Raw genomic sequence first — 23,701 nt, 5'->3', positions numbered from 1 at the left:
CCTGCTTCGGAAAGCATCATAATCTAAACGCTACTGGATCGACTGACTTTGTTTATTTCTACGGACAGGTTTAATGCTTTGATATATTAGTCTAATAAACAGCATTTGGAGCGGTGTTTTCCTCCGTCATGTGATTGAAGAACAGAAAGTTATCACGGTGAAGCACACAATGAACATTTTAACTCGTTTATTAACGTATTTATATATGATACTCATTCCTAGCTTAGCAAAATCGAGGCTTCCGGTTGTATATTCGCAAATGAAACGATATCGAGAGGCATTGATCGTTATTTTGCAATGAAACTGCCCCATAAAAATGAATTTGACATTTTAAATGTGTGGTGCAGAAATCACAGTGACTACTTCACTTATTCACTTCCTTATTGAGTGTTTTCTCTTCCTGCTAACTGTGGATGTGTTCAGATCTTCAGATTGAGACTGAAGCATGAGTTTCTCCGCGGCGCTTCGCCTCATCTCTGTATCCGCGGTTCTGCTGCTGCTGTGCGGATCATCGTGTGGATCTAATGCCTCGGTTCCTCTGGTGTTATGGCACGGCATGGGTGAGACACACTGCATCATGATCAGTTCAAGCTGCTGGGGAATGATGGGCCTGAGTCATTCATGATCATTAGGAATGTACAGTGGTCACTTTTGAGGTGATTCACTCTGTGTGCACAGACAGTGACTAAAAACTTTATGGAAATATCTTAAAGGGATAGTTCACCCAAAAATGAAAGTTCTATCATCATTCACTCACCCTCAAGTTTTTTTCTTACTATGAAAGTCAGTGGTGCCCCAAAGTGGCCTGGTTACAAACTTTCTTCAAAATGTCTTCTTTTGTGTTCAACAGAACAAAGAAATTTATACAGATTTGGAACAACTTGAGGGTGCGTAAATGATGACAGAACTTTCATTTTTGGGTGAACTATCCCTTTAACGCATTAATATGCAATTTATATATGAAAATAAATAATATATATTAAAATATATTATTTTTAGTGCTGTCAATATTATAAATATAATAATAATAATGATATGTGTGCATATATATATATATATATATATATATATATATATATATATATATATATATATATATCAGTACAGTCCAAAAGTTTGGAACCACTAAGATTTTTAATGTTTTTAAAAGAAGTTTCGTCTGCTTCACCAAGGCTACATTTATTTAATTAAAAATACAGTAAAAACAGTAATATTGTGAAATATTATTACAATTTAAAATAACTGTTTTCTATTTGAATATATTTGACAAAGTAATTTATTCCTGTGATGGCAAAGCTGAATTTTCAGCATCATTACTCAGTCTTCAGTGTCACATGATCCTTCAGAAATCATTCTAATATGCTGATCTGCTGCTCAAGAAACATTTAATGTCTACAATTGTGTAAAATATTTGTGTACAATATTTTTTTTCAGGATTATTTGATGAATAGAAAGTTCAAAAGAACAGTGTTTATCAGAAATCTAATCTTTTGTAACATTATAAATGTCTTTACTGACACTTTTGATTGATTTAATGCATCCTTGCTGAATAAAAGTATTAATTTCTTTAATTTCTTTTCAAAAAAATAAAAATAAAAATTCTTACTGACCCCAAACTTTTGAACGGTAGTGTATAATGCTACAGAAGCTTTGTATTTCAGATAAATGCTGTTCTTTTGAACTTTCTATTCATCAAGGAATCCTGAAAAAAAATATTGTACACAAATATTTTACACAATTGTAGACATTACAATTTTCTTGAGCAGCAAATCAGCATATTAGAATGATTTCTGAAAGGATCATGTGACACTGAAGACTGGAGTAACAATGCTGAAAATTCAGCTTTGCATCACAGGAATAAATTACTTTGTCAAATATATTTAAATAGTACACAGTTATTTTAAATTGTAATAATATTTCACAATATTACTGTTTTTTACTGTATTTTTAATTAAATAAATGTAGCCTTGGTGAGCAGATGAAACTTCTTTTAAAAACATTAAAAATCTTAGTGGTTCCAAACTTTTGGACTGTACTGTATATATATATATATATACACACACACACACACACACACACACACAAACTTTAATGTTAGATGTGATTAATTATTTTGTATTTATATATAAAAAGTTTCTATTTCAAATAAATGCTGTTCTTTTCAGCTTCCTATTCATCAAATAATCCTGAATTTTTTTTTATCAAAGTTTCCACAATTTTTTTGTTTTTTTTATTGTTGATGATAATAATAATAAGACATGTTTCTCAAATTAGCATATTTGAATGATTTTGCATCCCAGGAATACATTACATTTTAAAATAGAAATATTTATTAGTTAAAATAGAAAACAGTTATTTTAAATTGAAATAATATTTCAGAATATTGCTGTTTTTAATATATTTTGAGCTTTTGAATATATTTTAAGCTTTTGAACTTATATATATATATATATAAATGTGTGTGTATAATATATATGTAATATATAATATATAATATATTATAATATAGACATAATATTTTATTCACATTATAAAATTATATTACCATTATATCTCCTCATTGTTTTTTAAAAATTATTTATTTATAAAATTTTTCAAAGCATTAACAGAAAGCTTCATACAATTAAAGTTATAACTTTTTCCCGATTATAACCCTTTCCACCTAAATGATTAAACGTACATAAAATATTAAGACAACAATAACAATAGTAATAATAATAATAATAACAACAATAAATAAATGTATAACAAATACAAAATGGTAAATAAAATTTAAATAATGTACTCATTTACAAATGAACAATATCATTGTATGAACAAATAAATAAATTAAAATAAACAAATTAATTAAAATTAATAATACATCTGCTCATTGTTAATACACAAATCTCCTATTATTTTTTTTTTTCTCCATTTAATCATATTTTTAAGATGGTCATTAGGGGTTATCATGATGTTCTGCAGTAAACAACTGATGATTGAAATCTGGATATTTGTTGAAATAATATCTCTAATAAATACCTTTTGGTGAAATGGCCTAAACATACAAATTATCTATTGAGTGTACCATAAAGATAATTAGATGATTGGTAAATATCACTGTGTTTTGCAGGAGACAGTTGTTGCAATCCTCTCAGCATGGGTGCAATGAAGAAGATGGTGGAAGAGGAAGTCCCAGGAATTTATGTGATTTCCCTGATGATCGGCAAGTCTGTTCTACAGGTAAAACAGGTCGACGACAGCCTCCATTCCTGTCATTGCCGTTGTTGTTTCAAATAAAAGTGTCTGATTTTCTTTCGTTGTTTTACAGGACACTGAAAATGGCTTCTTCATGGATGTCAATGAGCAGGTGTCTTTTGTGTGTGATCAGCTGTCCAAGGACCCTAAACTCAAGGGAGGCTACAATGCAATGGGCTTCTCCCAAGGGTCACAGTTTCTGTGAGTGGTTATTATTCAAATCAATTCATGCAAAGGATTATCGGAAGTGTAATTGTGTCATTTGAACTCTCTGTCTTGTTTAATCTTACATAAGGCGAGCAGTTGCTCAGCGCTGTCCAGATCCCCCAATGAAGAACCTGATCTCTGTCGGTGGGCAGCATCAAGGTAATATGACAGATGTGCTCTGCTCACACTATGCTTCATTTACTCTCTGAAAACAACAATTTATTCCTAAAAATGGTTAGCTGTTCACAGGAACACTGTGGCATAACAACCTTGTTTTGATTATGTTGCTTCAGGATATGTAACTGTTTTAAATAATGGAGTAGAAATAAAGTTTTCATTTTTTTGGCTATAATATTTGCAGTCACAATCTATTACAACAATTTTGGGGTCAGGAAGATGCTTTTGAAAGTCTCTAATGCTCACCAAGACTTAATTTGATCAAAAATACAGTAAAAAATACAATTGTAAAATTATTAGTTTAAAATAAATGTTTTCTACTTGAATTTATTTTAAAATGTAATTTATTTCTGTGAAAAAATTTTCAGCATCATTACTCCAGTTATGGAAGTAAAACAATGCCGAATTGCACTACTTGGAAAAAAATATGCATTGCATTAACTCTACTTGTATTTTAATGCATTGTATTTTTAGGGCTTGCATTTTTATGGTCTGAAATTCACCACGGTTGAAAATGTGTGTGAAATGTTTTGAATTGAAATATTCACAGCTTAAATATACAACCATGTTGAATTTCAGACAATAAAAATGCAAGCCCTAAAAATACAATGCATTAAAATACAAGCACGGTTAATGCAATGCAATGCATTTTTTTTTAAATAGGGCAATTCAAGATAGATTTATTTCAAAAACAAAAACATAAGGCATTGTTTTACTTCCATATCCAGTCTTCAGTGTCACATGATCCTTCAGAAATCATTCTAATATGCTTTATTATCAATGTTGAAAACTTAACTTAATATTTTTGTGGAAACCGTAATTAATTTGTTCAGGATTCTTTGATGGATAGAAATTTCAAAAGAACAGCATTTTTTGCAATTTTTTTGTAATATAATAAATGCCTTTACTGTCACTTTTGATCAGTTTAATGCATCCTTGCTGATCAAACGTGAATAAAAAAAAATTGTACTGACATCAGAATTTTAAATGGTAGTGTAAACACTCATAATAATTAATAAACATTCATAAAAATGTTGTTAATTAATAAAATATCATATTTATGTTTATATTTCACTAACTAAACCTTGAGTGACTAAACCCAAATGAGTCAAACATCTTTTTTTAATATGCTGTTTTTGTCTGACATGTGGTTCTCTCTTCCTCTTTTCTTTAAATCTCAGGGGTTTTTGGTCTTCCACGATGTCCTGGCGAAAGCTCTCATATCTGTGACTGGATTCGCAAGAAGCTGAACTCAGGAGCATACACAGATGCAATTCAAAAACAGTGCGTGCTTGATTGTTTTGGGCTTCTCAGCAGACCATTTCATGTTACTCTGACAGTTACTCTAAACTGATTATTATTTCAGAGTGTCTCTTTACTCCATGTGCAAATATGCCTCCTTGTTACACTAACACCTTTGTGTTAATATTTACACTTAGTTAGCATCATCTGTCGCTATTTGCATATAGTGCTGCTTCCTTATCATTTTATTATGTGATTCACTAGTCAAGAAGATTGATTGTGATTTTATTTTAGCTTGGTGCAGGCACAATACTGGCACGATCCCCTCAATGATGACTTGTATAAAAAGTACAGTCTCTTCCTTGCCGACATCAATCAGGAGCGGGTAAGTCCGATGATAAGGGAGAAATTACTATATAAAATAGGCATATTTGTTAGTGTGGTGTAAATGAATGATATTTCCGTCAGGTGGTGAATGAGACCTACAAGAAGAATCTCATGTCTCTGAATAAGTTTGTCATGGTTAAGTTCCTGCAGGACACTATGGTGGATCCTGTGGATTCGGAGGTACTTTAACAGTTAAAATCTCTCTTTTATTGAATTAGAAGACTGAACTCTTACTAACTGAATTGTCTTTATTAGTGGTTTGGTTTCTATAAAGCCGGTCAAGGCAAAGAGCTGGAAACGCTGCAAGAAAGTGCTATATATAAAGAGGTAAACTTGTTGTCTTTTTCCTATCTTTAATTATCTACTTAACCCACAAACCTACTTTTTAAAAAAATAATTTATATTCTGCATAATATTGCTATTTATTCATTACTTTGATAATACTTTTATTTAATTTCTATTGAATTGAAACTAGTGATGTTAGAAATGATGCTTTGAAAACTTTGATTCAATTGAATCAATTGCTTCGCAAAATGATTCACTGTTTCGAAGCGCTCAAAACTCCACACTCTGGTGACGCCTGCTGGTCAAAACGGTGTAAATGCAACGAAAACACCTTTTACAAACCAATTGCAAATGTTTTATTGAAAGTGCATTTAACAAATCATCTAATACCATTGAATACGTTGTGTTTATGTATAATATGTGTTATTTTATTACATTGTAGGGCTTGGTTAATCAGGCCAATAAGAGACTAACTAAAACTCTTCCTTTTTATTATACAAGTGTCATAAAATGTCTACACATTTATAAAAAAAGAAAAAAGTCTCACCGAGATCATCGCCCACTAGAGGTGAAATTTCGAGACAGTTATGACATAACGAAACCTCATTTACTGAGATCACGTGACTTTGGCAGTTAAAGGGTTAGTTCACCCAAAAATGAAAATAATGTAATTTATTATTCACCCTCATGCCGTTCCACACCCGTAAGACCTTTGTTAATCTTCGTAACACAAATTAAGATATTTTTGTTGAAATCTGATGGCTCCGTGAGGCCTGCATAGCCAGCAATGACATTTCCTCTCTCAAGATCCATTAATGTACTAAAAACATATTTAAATCAGTTCATGTGAGTAGAGTGGTTCAATACACAAAAGATTCATAATGCTCTGAAGCTTCATGAAGCAGTGTTTTGAAATCGGCCATCACTAAATAAGTCGTTATTTTGTTTTTTTTTGTCGCACCAAAAATATTCTCGTCGCTTTATAATATTAATATTGAACCACTGTACTCACATGAACTGATTTAAATATGTTTTTAGTACATTAATGGATCTTGAGAGAGGAAGTGTCATTGCTCCCTATGGAGGCCTCACTGAGCCATCGGATTTCAACAAAAATATCTTAATTTGTGTTCCGAAGATTAATGAAGGTCTTACGTAATAAATGACATTATTTTCATTTTTGGGTGAACTAAGCCTTTAAATACGCACTCCGAATCACTGGTTCGAAATGATTCGCAAAGGTTTCGAAGCTTCACAAAGCCTGTTTTGAAAGCGCCCATGACTAATTGAAACTTTTCCCAAGTTAATTATATATATGGATTTATATACTTTATTACCGTTATATTGTTTTGTCAGGATCGCCTGGGGTTGGCAGAGATGGATTCTGCAGGAAAGCTCGTGTTCCTCACCTCTGATGGAGATCACCTACAGTTCACCCGACCGTGGTTTAATGAGAATTTACTTCCCTACATACGCTAAACACAGTGACATCATGCTTATTCCCAATAAGAAAGTTTACACACACTCACACAATCCAGTGTCAGCTGACTTAGGCACGCTTCTAACTCTTACACAATCATCAAGTCTCATATATAATTTAAGCCAGTCTCATTTTGTTGCACTGATCTGATTTTTATTTGACTGATTTAATTAAAAAAATCTCTTTAATGAAATATAGATTTTAATTGTTCTAATTGTGTACTATTTTTCTGTTTATTTTTGTCGCACAATAAAACATTGAATCTTACAAACCCAGTGGCCCGTTTTGTAGCCTATTTATTTACTGATCACATAAAGGGTGTACCATTACTAACAGACTACTCAGGTGACTACTCAGTCCACAACTTTTGGTGTTCTAGCGGTTAATCACATGCATCTTGCGGAAGAACATTGTAGCCGGAGCTACTTCTCTCTGTTTATGTCTGGTACGACCCGAACCAGTCTAAAATAGTCCAAATATAAACACTTATTATAGGTGTACCATAGTGATTTATAAGACAAAAACATGGTTTGGAAAATGGATTCATGATGTACTTGCTCATTGTATAATGTTTTGTAAATTTAAGGGGAAAAAAAAGTTACACATTATTTTTAGTATATTAATTACAAAATTAGTGCATTAAATTAGAGCACTTGAAAAGCTCTGCTTTATTTTCATGCACTAATTTTGTAATAAACTAAAAAAATTTCTTCAATCCTTTAAGATAATCTTAGTACTCAATTGTGCTATTTTGAGACACCATGAATATGAACTAAAATGTCCTTTTAACATACTATCTTTGTATTAAATGTATTTAGTTACCACTTGTAGTACCCATTTTATTAATACAGATGTTGGGTAAGAACATTAGCTAACTGTTTTCTGTTTAAAATTTTGTAACATGTCCTTAATATCACTTTTGATTAGTTGAATGCATCTTTGCTGAATTTGGAGTTGTTCCTTTGATGTAATATCACCTTTCTGGAAACATGTTTAAGAAGTTGCCTTTTTTGCATCAAAACTTACCGGGTACATTCAATAAAGCACATCAAAGACTCAGGAAAAAGTGATGTTATTTATTGCAACAGTTTTAATGATGTTTGTTCTCCAGTACTATTTCTCAGAGCAAAAAGACAAATGATAAAAAAGAAATTCCACACACATGGCCTCAATATTAGGAAAGTAAAGATTAAGAGGTTGGAATTAAAGTCTAAGCTAGTTAAAGCATGTGATGAGAACAAGAGGTGGACACAATTCATGTAAAGCCAGTATCTGTACAGCAGATAGTCATCAGATATCAGACAGACAGTACCATGAGCATCCGAACATTAGGCTGAGTGTCTTTTTCTGCCTCCAGTTTGTGCCAAAAACATCAAAACACTTTCCACACCTTTCATGGAATGTTCATTTATTTATATTACAGGGAATGTTGCATGTGCTCTGGAATACAATATGAAAAAAAAAAATGAAGAGGGAAAAGAGAATTCCTAAAGCAACTATTGTTTCTCAATGACACGATTGGAAATATAACTATGATTCTGCAAGTTGCTTAAGTTGCCAATTCATCCTCTAAGATTTGATACATCTGCATTCTAATTATCCCTTGAAAAAAAAAAAAAAAAAAAAAAGTTACAGTAAATGTCTGTCTTGGTGGTCGGAAGAGGGACATTTGTGTGCTTCATATCTGAATTGCATATGTTAAACAGAAAACGCTGCGGCCCCCCCAGTACTTGCCCCCTGACTAGAAAATGCGAATGGAAAAAGAATCAAAAATACAAAACACAAATATGATAAAATGACTTGATTTCTCTTGTTGGCCATTCACGTGTTATTATGGCTGCAAGACAAAGACAAAACATGAAAACACCCCAACTGTTGGCAATTGATTTCAAGTGCTAATGTTTTAATCAATGGAATAGAAGAGAATGGAGCCCTGCCGTTGACTGAGCAAGTGCTTCTGGTAAGCAAGCAGTCATGTCACTAGCTGAAGGAAGATATGATTGCCGCTGTGATTGGCTGATAGGAGAGTTGACCTGGTTGGCATTCCATTCTACTTTGTAGTTTAAGCTCATTGGTCAGTCAGGTAGGACACTGCAATGGGGGCGGTCTTGCACAGGTTGGTCCTTTATCCAGCAATCTCGGTTGCTGTGGTGACCAGCTTGCTGCCGTCCCATACGGTTTTGAACTGTTCAGGGACTGGGATCTCGGTCTTGAAGGAAAGAGAAAAACATAAAATGCTCATCATTATATGCACACCAAGCAGTAGTTTTCTGTAAATCACGATTAATCACACAACATTTTTAAAAAATTTATATTGTAATAATTTTACATTGAATCTCCAAATGTAGAAATGACCTAAAGACGGTTTATTTTCAATATAACAATTTTTAATTTAAGTTAACCGTGACTTTAATATAGCAGGGCTCAATGGTAAGGATTCATAATACTGGCTCAGATTTTTACTTCATTGTTTTTGATCCATGCAACCATGCTTTAAGATTTTCAGGTAGGTCTAACAGTAATATTTAGGTAGGAAATACTCAGAAATTGAATGAAGTAATCAAATGTACAATAACAGTGCATGGTTACTGTATACTGTAAATTAGATAAAGATTAATCCTTCTTAAAGCTACAAAAGTTATTCAGTCAGGAGCAGTGAGCGATTTTCTCTTTTTCTTTAATGTCCGACTGCAGCAGGTTTATTAGGCTGCTGTCACTTTAAGACCTGACGCACATCCGACTTTCTCCCAACTTGAGATGCTCATTTAAGATTTTAACTCGTTTAAGACTGCTCACAAGGATTCTCTCCAAAAACAGCCGTCATATTTATTTTTATTATTTATTTTTTGGCATTTTTGCTTTTTTATTGCGATAGGACAGTTAGTCGACAGGAAGTGAATTGGGAAATAGAAAGGGGGAAGGGATTGGGAAAGGTCCACGAGCTGGGACTCGGGTCGCTCGAAACGCAACCGCGCTATGTGTTGACATGCTGCCCACTAGGCTATTGGCGCCAACAAACAAGCATAATTTTGACAATTTTGGGCCAGATTTACTAAACGGGGAAAATTAGCGTAAACGTGCAATTGGGGTTGGCAAGTTTTGTGAAATTAAAGAACAGACGCAGTCAAATCATTTACATAATGACTAACGCAATCTAACAAGAGCAGCGCAAATTAGCGTTGGGTCGGAAATAAGCAGAGCTGATGCTCATCAGGTGCGGGTCGACACAGGCACAACTTGTTATAGATAATATACGGATAACGTCTTCCTCTGGCATTCCAAAGAAATTAATATGAGTGGAAAATTTTCTCCCTTCTACCACACGCTCTCTGTTCTCTGCGGTGTCTCCTCCTAGCAGCAACTATTGCAGCCATGTCGCAAAATGGGTTAAGACATGCTTTTTTGGGCGTTAAATAATGGCGCAAATACCAGTAAATTGACTAGCTCAAACATTAGTAAATTGCATAGAGTGATTAATTTAAATACTCTCCTCTCATAAATTTTGCGACTGAAAGGGAAACTCCTACAAATGCATATGCAATAAGGTCAGCTGCAAAAACAACTTAGTCCACGCTTTTTTCAGTGCTAATTTTGCACTGCGTGTCTACCCAACAGTAGTTTAACGCCAAAAGAGGGTTTGCGCTGGCACAAGCCGTTAGTAAATCTGGCCCTTTGTGTGGTTTTGTCCATTCAAACTGTGAGAGAGAACTCAAATCGGTAATGGTGCGCTGTCTGTGCATTTCACAAAGAGCCGCTTCAAACAGCGCACAAGTACCAAATCGCATTCTTTTTTTTACATCTTATCGCATTTGAATGGTTTAAAAGCACTTGAACGAATGAGAGCATGATCATATACTGTAACGCTAGCTAAATGATGCAGGAAAAACAAATTCCGCATATTTTTAATGCATTAAAGAGAAAGAAATAAAATAAAAATCACTAAAATTGACAGCCCTAATCTTAAGAAATCTTTATAATGCATTAACAATTTATCTCTTCACTTACATATTCTCCATCTTTGTTGGGCACCAGCACGTTCATCTCCGAGCTCTTAGCGCTGACGATTTCACATGCCAGAGAGTCTTTGCTCAGGTACACATGGCAGCCATCTGTCTTGTTGATGGAGATGGTTGGCACTTTACCCATAACCTGGAAATCAAAAGAACAACGACTCAGAATAAAGAGCAGATGCAAAACACGAGTGTAAAGAAAAGAAAACAGGCAATGCTGCTACTTTTAATGACAAGATATCGAGATGTTTAAGGGAATTGCATTCAATTTCTTTTAAAATAAAATATTTTTTAAGTTATTCTCTATATCAGTATACACTGAACTCCCTGAAACGCCTCCATTGTAGTCTTGAGTTTTCTTCCGGGAACAAACACGTCGCAACATTCCTCATTTAAATAATTCCCGCCCAAGACATATGCAAAATAAAGGGGCGGGGCCTGGTTGAGTTAGTTAGCAGTGTGTCGAAACTGGCAGGACATTTCCCAAACACACTCAAAGCGGTTGACTAATCACAAAACACTGGTCCAGCCGACCAATCAGAGCGCATTGTGCTCTTCAGAAGGAGGGGCTTCATAGAGACAGGAACTAAACAGAGCGTTACTGACAGACTGGGAAGAGAGGAGCTGCAACAATGGAGAATATGGAAAAAATAATGTGTGTTTTTTTGTACGTTCAAGCAATAAAACCTATTCTAGTAGAGCTCAAAAAGAAAAGAGGCCATATTATGCTCTTTTTCAAACTTTAAATTATTTTTTACTAAACTAGTTCAAGGGAGGTAACATTTATTCATATGTATCAGTATGTTAATAAATATTAACAGCATTTTATATATTATATTTATATATATATATATATATATATATATATATATATATATATATATATATATATATATATATATATATATCAGTGCTTCCCACACATAGACTTTACTTGGGCGGGCCGCCCACGTATAATAACGGCCGCCCAATTATATTCAGAGACACATTTTTGCTTTTATTATTTTTTATCCTTTTATACTTTTATATCCACGCAAGATAATGAAACCATCCGCGATCGATTAACTACTCGTTATGTATGCGTCAGAACTGTTTACTCCCGCTAACATTCAAACAGGCGCTGCATTTTGCAAAGTCATAAGGGGGCGCTGTTGCGAGTTCTACAAGCTCACGCGACAGCGCTTCAGACTGCTTCAAAGTGATTCTCAATCAATGGAAAGCGCAGATTTATGCCAAGCGATTGCTAATGAACTCAAGTTGATGAATTATTACAATGTCCTTTATATAAATTTTTTTAGACGATTGTAAGAATCTGAAGGATCAGCCTGCAATAGTACAGATATTTCAAAATAAGAGTCCCGGTGTATTTCAAGCTTGTTTATAATTAAAAGTCACACGCTAATGAAAACATTTACCTAAATAATTTTAAATATTTACATATTTAAAAAAAAAAAAAAAAATCAAACTTCAAATAAAATAATGAAAGAAATCTAAGAAATTTTAATACTTTAACAACATACTCTGCATTCAAGTACATCTACAGTGAGGAGAGTAATAAAGCACAAACATACACACCTGGATCTTTACATCCCTGCAGTTGATCACCTCAACAATACCCACAACATCGTCAAAGACAAGACCCATTTTCTTACAGTTATCTGCAAAGACAACAACAACAAACTTATATCTACACTTTCTACATTTTCTTTATTTGTTAACATGAACTAACAGTGAACAATACTTCTACAGCATTTATTAATCTTAGTTAAACTTAACCTTAACATTTACTAATACATTTTTTTAAAAGCAAAAGTTGTGTTTTAACATGAGTTAATGCACTGTGAACTAACATGAACAAACATTCCGTTTATTGGTAGTTAATGGATTAACTAATGTCAACAAATTGTAAAATGTTACAATGTGAACAATGGAGGAACTGCTGGTAGTGTGTACAGACCTACAGTAATGGAGTTGATCTTCCCCTTCACTTGTAAAGTGCTGTTGTTGCACTTAAAGGCATAAACCACCTGTTTCAGTTCTGTGTCACTGATCACAAGGCCTTGGGCACCTTCCTGATTTTCCTGTAGGGAAAAAGCCAAAGAGAGGATCAGTATATGAACTGACCAAACAGTTTCATGTCAATACTAAAACATCACATCTTTTTTTAGTATCTTTTTTTATTGGCATGTATAAACACAGCTGAGACGGAGATGGAAAATACCTTTCAAAATGGCATTTCCAAAAATAATTTCAGCTGTATACACAGACTATAACAGGCATAGTGACTCACTCACCACTTTCCATTTCTTGCCGTCCAGCTCCAGCACTGGGGGAAGAGTGCGGGCCGGGCTGGCAGCTGCTGTGGGCCGAGCAGCCGAGGGTTTAGCAGAAGGCAAAGGACCTTTTTGGACTTTGAGTGCAGGGTTCTTGTGGGTCTTCTGGTCATCAGACACATGTTTCAGTCCTTACAGAGAGTTAAAAGACATAGGAATATTAAAAGACAAGGCTTCAATAAATTCCTGACACTTATAAAACATACACCCATAATTGTTTTTTATTTAGCATTATTATTATTATTATTATTATTATTATTAATGCGCTTTTTGGTTTTCAATCTTCATTTGTCATTTTATCCTCTTAGTTCAGCCATTTTCATGTACAAACAACTGATAAGCTGGACAAACAAGGGACATCTGTGTTGTTATTAATATTGGTAATCAGGGATATTATAGTTAACTAAAACTAAAACCATAAAAAACCTGTCACTTGAAATAACATACATTTTAACTGAAACAAATTAAACGTAAAACAAAAAAACATTTTATTTCAGCTAGATGTCAGGGAAACATTTCTCATTTTAATTTAGTTTGTAATAAAATAACTACAACTGAAATAAATAAATAACTATACAGACACAAAAAAACCCCAAAAAACAAAATGACTAAAACCTTAACTAAAATTAAAATGAAAACAGAAAATATGACATTTAAAACGATTGAAATTCAACTCAAAATATTGACAAAAAAATATAATAGTATATAAAATAGCACTAATACTAAATAATGATACTAAAATAACACTTAATAATGATAATAATATAAATGTTAACACTTTACTTTGATCTTAATGTGTTAGTAAATGTTGAGATGAACATTAGTTAAGTTTAATAAACGCTGTGACAAATGGGACACTGTAGAGCCTCATGGATGTGAACAAGTGAGGGCCAAAGGACCGTTTCATAACTTTGCCCTTTCTGCGGTGAAGTCTGCAATGACCTTTATATACACTGATGCTCCCATTACAGCGCATACAGGCATCATTTCCAATCAGTCAAAAGGACTGTTTAATGTTTTAGCAATAATCCTTTCATCATTTAAACAGTAATAAGAGACCTGAATGGCTCTACCGGCCACATTTTGAACCGATTTTCATCCTTTTGTAGTACCATAGTAAGTTAGGGATCCATGTGATACCTTTAGTAATATCAGCTCCCTTGTTGATGGAGGCGAAGAGAGCATTGCGAGAGACTGGGCCAGAGTCTCCACCTGAAGACTTGTCAAGGTCCATGGGGGGTGGAGGGGGGCCGGGGGGAGGCGGAGCTGGAGCTCCTCTGCCGGGGGCGCCTCCAGAGGCCGAAGCAACCGGGCCCTGTAAAACAAAAACAATTAAACTTTATATTCTGAACCACGTGGGACAAACCGAACACACGAGAATTAGACTCACAGTCTTGCTCCAGCTCAGTCCAGTGGTGTGGTGCTGCTTGATGTACGCCTGCAGCTCAGTCCAAATGGACACATAGGCATTGACCCAGTCCACATGTGACTTATCTCTAAAAATATGACAAAGCAGATGGGAAAATGAGCAATATGCCATTTCGCTTCTGTACAAGTTTCTTCACATTACAGACAGACACATACTTCTCCTTGTAATCCTTGAGCACACGGTTTGTGTAAAACATGGCTGCGTCCTGCATGTCCTTCACAAAGGGGCCTGGTTTTGGGGCCTAAAACATACAGAAAAGAAAAGAAATTTATTAAAAAAAATTATTTCAGTGTTGCAAATTTGCTTGCATTCAACTAGTGACATAGAAAGAGCATATCATAAATATTTCTTATTCATTTTTCACCATAACATTTCATTTAAAATAACTTTGATCCCATTATATACATCCTAGAAAAAGGATGTATCTCCATATTTCATCTTATTTTTTGGTGTCATAAATCATTGGTCACCCTTTTTCATCTGTCTGTGGGGTTTGCAAATATTTAACTAAACAAAAATATTGTAAAAAAAAAAAAAAAAAAAAAGCTTATATCTAAACCTCATTAGATCCTCAAACTATCAGTCAAACCTCATAACTCCTCCCACCTTTATCATGAATGAAGTGCTGCAAACATATTGGAGCGTCTCTGCTTGTTTGCAATGCAATTATGCAAGAGTAAATAAAAGTAGTGTTTTCTTTACTCTAGAAACAATATATATAGTGTCGCACGTCCTGAGTTAGATGCGTTCCTGGGTCAACATATTTTGTTGATCCTGGAACAACATTCTAGTCTGAAAATTTAGTCTTAACCCAATTCCTACCCCTAAACCTAACCCTACCCAAAAGTTGTCCCAAAAATCAGAGGGAAATGATAGATGAATAACACTGATGTAAAAGCACCAATTCATAATTTTAAGCCTAAACTTGACATAATATGTAAACTTGTCCCTCAAATCTGATTGGTTGATTTGAATGTTGTTCCAGGATCAACAAAAATGTTGACCCAGGAACATGTTGAACTCAGCAATATCAGGTTATGCATATAGTGTCACAGCCAATACTGTCTTAGAACAGCCTGTGTGAAGCACTTCATCATTTATAACATGAGATTTTGGCCAAATGACAGAACAAAAACTGAGCGCCCATATAGCTACGATAAACTTTATAACCTGTAAGTTTATGAAAATACAATGTGATGCACTTCCTGCCTCAGATGCGGCTGCATGGACAAAACACACATGTCTGACATTCGCTGGTCAAAAACCTCTATTTGAGCTTGATTTTGGTAAAAATTCATGTTTTGTACATACAAGGTTTCCACCTAACAGCAAAGATATGCAAAGTATGCCAGCCTAACCTAGATATTTGTAAATATAGTCACAGCATAAAATGCTCACACTTCAGGAGGAAATTGATTTGTTAATGTACACTGTCAAATCTAAATGTCCCATAACTGAGTCAATTTCAAACAGAAATGACAACTACAAAACTGCAACACACAGACTCTGCCCTTTGCCTTACCATGGCAACCCAGCCGAGGGCGGGAACGCTCTCGCTGACCGCAGAGAGGTGGTTGAAGAGAGGAGAGGAGCGGTTCTTCTCTCGGAACGCCTGCACCTCCTCGATCACTTTAGACACGGGGGCCAGCAGAGAGGTCAGGGCGGACTATATCACAGAGGAAAAGATGAACAGACAGATGACATGAGAAAATGTTACAAAAATGTCGGTATGAAAGATACACTACTGTTCAAAAGTTTGACGTCAGCAAGACTTATTTCTTTCTTTTAAAGAAATGAATACATTCATTCAGCAAGGATGCATTAAATTAATCAAAAGTGACAGTAAAGAAATTTATTGTGTAAATAAAAGCTTTTTTATTCACCTCCTTAAAATGTTTCACAGTTTCCAAAAAAATATGAAGCAGCGCAACTGTTTTTAACATTGATAATAATCAGAAATGTTTTTGAGCAGCAAATCATCATATTAGAATGATTTCTGAAGGATCATGTGACACTGAAGACTGGAGTAATGAAGCTGAAAATTCAGCTTTGCATCACAGGAATAAATTTCATTTAAAATATATTCAAATAATATGTTTTTAATGTATTCTGATTAGCCTTGTTGAGAGACTTTCAAACACATACAATGTCTTACTTTCAAATTGAACATAATACTTACATCAGAAGGTTTCTGAGAGCAGGAGGCAGTGACCAGAAGCTGTCTTTGACAGGTAAAGGCCTGCTTCATCATCTCAGCCTACGACACAGAACAAAAGGATAAGGAAGATTGCGTAGACTCTTTATCAATGTGTGTTCAGGGACTATGATGACAGTGCTGGATTACATACATGCTTCTGAACGTCTCCCCCAATCTTCTGACTCAGGGCGGCGTACTGAGCCACAGGGCCAGAGATCAAACTGTCATAGGCTTCAACATACGCCGACACCACTGAAGAGAAGAGAAAAACAAGAGCAGAATTACACCATGTTCTTCTAACCAGACACAATACAACATTTTCAGCAACAAGTCCATTCTCACAATGGTTGAGTTTCACTTAAGCCCAAAGTATACTTTGGCCATACTTTTTGTGTCTGTTCGGGCAGTGTGCATACAACGGCACATAAAGTCCACTAGATACATAGAATGCATCTTTCCACACTCATGGCCAAGGTGTATACTACTTTGTTTGTTTATTGGTTTTATTTCCATACCAGCATCTATGGCTATTTATTTACATGGCAAGAACAATGTATTTTAAAAGAAACAAATAGTAGTAACAGTAATAATGAAAAACAACACCTCACATGATTATAACACTATATACGATTTTTCATTTCAATATTTGATCAATTTAAGATTATCCCTGGTGAAACATTTTTGAAAACATCCATTAGAGAACTTTCTGTGTAAAAACCTTGTGACATTTAAAGCAGTACATTCCAACAAAACACGCTTTATAGACAGAGGAATCTGACAAAAATTACATCTTGGTGGTACATAATCTTTCAATAAAATGCAGAATGTGGAAAACAAAGTCCATCCGAGGCTTTACAATGGAGTTGCTTAGATGGTACCTTACAGGCCTAACCCAAGAGAAAGTCCACCTATAGTCTTTAGGATATTCTGGGTTCTTTTAAATGCTAGTTTATTGGCTTTTTAGCACATGACATTGTTCACACCGTTAGAAACAGTAATAATACATCCACCTTCAATGAGTTGCATGACTTGAGGTGATCAAGACAATTTATGCAGCCAAGTTTAATACTTAAAGGATTAGTTCACTTTCAAATAAACATTTCCTGATAATTTACTCACCCCCATGTCATCCAAGATGTCCATGTCCTTCTTTCTTCAGTTGAAAAGAAATGAAGGTTTTTGATGAAAACATTCCAGGATTTTTCTCCTTATAGTGGACTTCAATGGACTCCAAACGGTTAAAGGTCAAAATTACAGTTTCAGTGCAGCTTCAAAGGGCTTTAAACGATATCAGACGAGGAATAAGGGTCTTATCTAGTGAAACGATCGATCATTTATGAAAAAAATGTAAATGTATATGCTTTATATAAACAAATGATCGCCTTCCAAGTGCTTCCGCCAAAACCGCATTTCCGTATTCTTCAAAAAGCTTATGCTGTATGTCCTAAACCTTCCCTACTCTACTTACGGAACGAACGCAGAGCCAGTTCCATTTTCTCCATAAGTAGAATAGGACATACAGCGTAAGCTTTTTGAAGAATGCGAAAGTGTGCTTCTGGCGCAACCACTTGGAAGCCGATCATTTGTTTATATAAAGCATATACATTTTTTTCGAAAATGACAGATCGTTTCGCTAGATAAGACTCTTATTCCTCGTCTGGTATCGTTTAAAGCCCTTTGAAGCTGCACTGAAACTGCAATTTTGACCTTCAACCATTTGGAGTCCATTGAAGTCCACTATAAGGAGAATAATCCTGGAATGTTTTCATCAAAAACCTTAATTTCTTTCCGACTGAAGAAAGAAAGACATGAACATCTTGGATGACATGGGGGTGACTAAATTATCAGGAAAATTTTATTTGAAATTGAACTATTCCTTTAAGTTTAAATTTGAAACTGCAAGCATGCACTTGGTAAACAGCCCTAATTATCTTCAGACAGAACCGGTTTGCATTAGGTTCTTATTACCTCCAGATCCAGCAGCAGAGCCGCCTCCACCCCCAGAACTGGACATGGCCTCCAGACGGCCCACAGCCACCTCCAAACGCTGCACTAGACCCGCCAGCTCTGCCATTCCTGCTCAGACAGAGAGAGAACAATGATTACAGAAACAAGCTTTTACAGATTCACATTTAAGACGCTTAACATTTTACAGATTTTTTACATTTAAGACGTTTTTATCCAAAGCGACTTACATTGCATTATACTACACATTTGTATCCGAGTATGTGCAATCCCTGGGATCGAACCCATGACCGTGGCATTGCTAGTGCCATGCTCTAACCACTGAGCTACAGGAAATGCATTATAAACATTATGAATGAAAGTTGCAATGAAGCAGAAGTAGTGAAGAATCCTTTCTTCTTGTATTGCGACGTACATTTTGGTGAAACAAGGTTCGTTTTTGATGAAGAAAACAAGCTCAAATTTAAAAATAGGCCTGTCATGATTAATTGACCATCTGACTGTGATTATCTGATCTAACCACAATTATCTGAGAACACATTTTGCAAAAGAACATAAAAAAAGGGTGTTGTAAAGTACACAAGAATAGTCAAAGGTCTTCCTTCATACAAAATGAAGGTTTGTGGGTTTAATCAGACTGCATTATATTATATATAAAAATTATAATTATTATTATTAAAATATATTATATATAAAAAAATATATTTCACAGCATTAAATAATGTGGGCCTATTATATTACATTCAATTTCAAGTTATAAAAAATAACATTAGGCTTACATTGTAAGTGACATGAACAAAAAACATTATTAAAATTAAATGGTTTATTGCAATTATTCGTATGTATGACAGTACAAAACTCATGTAAACATGCACAGATGAATTGCTCACAATGAGATCAACAACATGCATTTAGAAAATATGGTGAATTTTTATTTTATGCAAATGTTTAAGTGTATTCTTGTATTCTAACTTCTGCATTTTATTTATTCTGCAACTCTCTCTCATTTATGGTAAAATCAACAAAGAGAGCAACATAAAAAGTGAACGCATGGAAAACACAGATGTGCCGAGCCTGGAGAGAATGCAGGACGTGCCATAACATGCTGTCCCACAGAAATGCAACCGGAAGAAAAAAATCTGCAATTAAAGAAAAAAAATACGTGCCAAACCTCTCAAGATACAAAAAAGGAGGAAGTAGATCTTGTTTGCCTTTTAGGGGCAACTTTCAAAGGGCAAGTCCTTTTTTTTTTTACTGCCCCTTCACATGCACATACACTAAACAGGTAACATTACATAACAGAAACCTGATACACAAATCTGCCTCACTGACTCATTTCACCTGAATGGCTCTTCTGGGAAATGCACAGGTATCCATATATGAGCCTGCTTCTAATGAGAGCAATTCCTGAGGGAAAACACCACTTATTTGTAACTCCTTCAGGAATCACAAATTTCCCAAGACTGCATTACAACTGCAGAATTAATAAACTATTAACGTTGAACAAGTCTGATACATTAAATGGCACTAGTTTGGAGAATACAATATGAAAAAGTAAAGTTTGAGTCAACATTATTCTTATAATAACAACAACAACAACAGATTCCTCTGTGGCCACAACCAGCTGTGCCTGTTTTCAGGCAAGTGGAATGAACAAAACATTTAATCACACAGGACTAAATTCAGAAGCACATTCACCTAAGGAAATTAAAGCACATGAGCAAATTAAACCGTGCATAATTTCAACTTTTGCCACTTATAATAAAGATAGCGATTATGGCAGAAGTCAATGAGCAGACTGGAGTCAAACTAGAGTCAAATTCTCTTTTTTCCTCCACATTGTAAGAAAATATTCATTCAAATCAGAGTAGTCAAATTGACTTGCCTCACATATGCAATTTCAGACAAATTCCTAGTGTCCTCTCCCTAAAAACCAGACTGATTATTGCAGAAACTGCCACCTACAGATGTAGGAAATGATCTAGAGATTAAATTGAAGGGTGTAAAATTAACTTTTACACTCACCAGGCAATTTGGCTACTAAATTTATGTTATCGGCCTTTCAAAATCAGAACAATTAATGCCAGAAATAAACCAGATTATCAAAATCACTGCTTAGATTTAAGTATATTTATTATTAAATCTGATTTTCAATCATTGCATTTTCAAATAAAATTCCCAAAAATGAAAATTGCCATCATATACTCACCCTCAAGTTGTTCCAAACCTGTATAAAATTTCTTTCTTCTGCTGAACACAAAGAAAGATATTACAAAGAATATGGGTTGATGGATCCCATTGACTTCCATAGTATTTTTTATTTCTCCAAACTATGTGTCCCATCAATTGTTTGATAACAAAACATTCTTCTAAATATCTTCTTTTGTGTTCAGCAGAAGAAAGAAATTTGGATCAACTTGAGGGTGAGTAAATGATGACAGAATTTTCTATTTTGGGTGAACTGTCCCTTTAATTTCAAACCCATCTTATGTTTAAGACACAAAGCAATAGTTTCTGCGCTTCAATACAGAATCATTACATCACAGGCAACACCCTAAAGGTAAACATATCAAAACAAGATAAGAAAACTACAGTAGATTCAAAGGCAAGACTGAAACGTCAAGCTTATGGGTGCAAGCTGCTCTTCTGGACATAAAAACAGGTCATTTATGCTTCAGGACTAGTAAAACTAGGCCAGATCACATCCATTCTCGGCACAGCGCAGGATGAGATGTGCCACATTTATTAAACATGCACACATTCGACACGACCAATAGTATACTGGGTTTCTTGACTAGCATTCACAGGATTGCAAGAGGCAAGCCAAGAGATTTGATGTGATGTGATTTGACTGAATAATCAGGCCAGCCGGGAAAACACGGTCGCGCGATCAGTCAGACAATACTGAGCGATTGTTTATAGTATAAACAAATAATATGAAGAAGGAAACAATGTAGCGATCGAGAGTCGCGACGAGCTTGTGTTCAGATTTCCTGCACTTTACACCCGCCCGACTTCCTTCATTTGAGCTGTAACGATATTCGGTGTTCTTTTGAGTCGGAGCTTTTCAGTGAATCAGTTGAATCGATTCACAAGACTGTTCTGAACAATTTATTAATTGAACTGAATCGGCCAAACGGCTTTCTAATCTTATCAACTCACCAACAAGGATTTGACTTGATGCAGCTAAATACTATAAATGCTACAAACAAAATGTGTGTGTGTGTATATATATATATATATAAAAATAGTATGACCGTTTTATAAGCACACATACGAATAGCGTTTTTAGTTAAAGGGTTACTTCACTCAAAAATTAAAATAATGTCATTAATTACTCACCCTCATGCCATTCCACACCCGTAAGACCTGCGTTAATCATCTAAATTAAGATATTTTTGTTGAAATCCGATGGCTCAGAGAGGCCTGCATAGCCAGCAATGACATTTCCTCTCTCAAGATCCATTAATGTACTAAACACATATTTAAATCAGTTCATGTGAGTACAGTGGTTCAATATTAATATTATAAAAGCGACAAGAATATTTTTTGTGCACCAAAATAACGACTTATATAGTGATGGCCGATTTCAAAACACTGCTTCATTAAGCTTCAGAGCGTTATGAATCTTTTGTGTCGAATCATGATTCGAATCGCGTGTCAAACAGCGTATCTAGCGTGTCTGAAATCACGTGACTTTGACAGCTGACTGACACAAAAGTTTCATAACGCTCCGAAGCTTAATGAAGCAGCGTTTTGAAATCGGACATTGCTATATAAGTCGTTATTTTGGTGCACAAAAAATATTCTTGTCGCTTTATAATATTAATATTGGACCACTGTACTCACATGAACTGATTTAAATGTTGCATGGCCTCACTGAGTCATCAGATTTCAACAAAAATATCTTAATTCATTTTCTTACGGGTGTGAAACGGCATGAGTGTGAGTAATAAATGACATTATTTTAATTTTTGTGTGAACTAACCCTTTAAAACATTGACGTAATGACGCAAACGAATCACTGAGTTGTTTTGGAACCGGTACTGTTCGAAAGAACCGATTCGCAGAGATGAGTCGCCCATCACTGAACTCTGCAAGATCAGGAACTTTTCCAACCGTCGCATTGAGACTGCTGTTAAGAAATCTGCACACATGCAAATGTATGATAAAACGCGTTTTATTTACAAGGCCTGATGCCACTGTGAAGATATATCGCTTTTAGCAGTATTATTATGCGCGAGCGATGCCCATTTCAGTTGTCATGATTTGCGCAGCGGCGCGCGCTGTGTCCAGAACAGATTTCCGCCGGCAAGTCGCTTAACATAGATATCAATCATTTGGACAACGCATTTGGCATTTTCTCCTTACCGTTATCGTCGGAGAAATGTTACAGTGGTCCTGGCTTTAGTCTTTGATGTTGAATGGGTGTGTTACGGGCTTCCCGTCTGCGTTGTCTTCCTGTATGAGCGTGTTGAAGTTCCCAGCTGTCACCGCGCGCCGTTTCCGCCCTAACTCCACCAACAGCTCCACTTCCTTATAAGGACAAAGGAGAGAGAGAGAACGAGTGTGATGATAAAGTGATGAAAAGAGTCAAACAGGAACAGGAAGACTCAAGACTGAGTACTAATATATGTTTGTTTATTGATCTCAGTCAATATAGGTGATTAGATGTAATATTAATTCAAGGAATTCCCTCAGTTTGCAATGTTGCATAATTATGTAATAATGAAAGTGCTTATTTTCTTAGTT

The 23,701-nt window shown here is 35.0% G+C and overlaps 2 protein-coding genes across 2 annotated transcripts; one reads left to right on the top strand and one right to left on the bottom strand.

The window, feature by feature from the left end:
• Positions 1 to 12: 12 nt before the first annotated feature.
• Positions 13 to 7,290, top strand: ppt1 (palmitoyl-protein thioesterase 1 (ceroid-lipofuscinosis, neuronal 1, infantile)). The gene is made up of 10 exons (XM_048201753.1): positions 13 to 157; positions 424 to 560; positions 3,113 to 3,222; positions 3,311 to 3,438; positions 3,533 to 3,603; positions 4,803 to 4,905; positions 5,158 to 5,248; positions 5,332 to 5,430; positions 5,506 to 5,577; positions 6,892 to 7,290. The coding sequence occupies exons 2-10, from the start codon at positions 446 to 448 to the stop codon at positions 7,012 to 7,014; spliced, it is 912 nt and encodes a 303-aa protein (XP_048057710.1). The 5' UTR covers positions 13 to 157; positions 424 to 445; the 3' UTR covers positions 7,015 to 7,290.
• Positions 7,291 to 8,071: 781 nt separating this feature from the next.
• Positions 8,072 to 23,477, bottom strand: cap1 (CAP, adenylate cyclase-associated protein 1 (yeast)). Its single transcript, XM_048201752.1, has 13 exons — positions 23,321 to 23,477; positions 18,953 to 19,060; positions 17,136 to 17,236; positions 16,967 to 17,044; positions 16,310 to 16,453; positions 14,943 to 15,028; positions 14,749 to 14,854; positions 14,499 to 14,673; positions 13,320 to 13,489; positions 12,983 to 13,106; positions 12,601 to 12,683; positions 11,021 to 11,164; positions 8,072 to 9,224 (listed from the first exon to the last, which is right to left on the bottom strand). Exons 2-13 carry the CDS (start codon positions 19,056 to 19,058, stop codon positions 9,141 to 9,143), a joined length of 1,401 nt encoding a protein of 466 aa, XP_048057709.1. The 5' UTR covers positions 19,059 to 19,060; positions 23,321 to 23,477; the 3' UTR covers positions 8,072 to 9,140.
• Between the last annotated feature and the right edge of the window lie 224 nt (positions 23,478 to 23,701).

Source organism: Megalobrama amblycephala, linkage group LG9, assembly GCF_018812025.1.
Source record: "Megalobrama amblycephala isolate DHTTF-2021 linkage group LG9, ASM1881202v1, whole genome shotgun sequence".
NCBI classification, from domain to species: domain Eukaryota; kingdom Metazoa; phylum Chordata; class Actinopteri; order Cypriniformes; family Xenocyprididae; genus Megalobrama; species Megalobrama amblycephala.
This window is presented reverse-complemented; position numbering and strand designations above follow the sequence as displayed.

Excerpts from the sequence above, each read along its gene's own strand:
- ppt1 (XM_048201753.1), top strand. The coding sequence starts at position 446 with ATGAGTTTCTCCGCGGCGCTTCGCCTCATCTCTGTATCCGCGGTTCTG. Across the intron at positions 5,249-5,331 it reads CCGACATCAATCAGGAGCGG|GTGGTGAATGAGACCTACAA; the intron begins GTAAGTCCGATG and ends TATTTCCGTCAG. Across the intron at positions 5,431-5,505 it reads TGGATCCTGTGGATTCGGAG|TGGTTTGGTTTCTATAAAGC; the intron begins GTACTTTAACAG and ends TGTCTTTATTAG.
- cap1 (XM_048201752.1), bottom strand. The coding sequence starts at position 19,058 with ATGGCAGAGCTGGCGGGTCTAGTGCAGCGTTTGGAGGTGGCTGTGGGC. Across the intron at positions 14,855-14,942 it reads CTCAAGGATTACAAGGAGAA|AGATAAGTCACATGTGGACT; the intron begins GTATGTGTCTGT and ends TCATATTTTTAG. Across the intron at positions 14,674-14,748 it reads GACTGAGCTGGAGCAAGACT|GGCCCGGTTGCTTCGGCCTC; the intron begins GTGAGTCTAATT and ends TTTGTTTTACAG.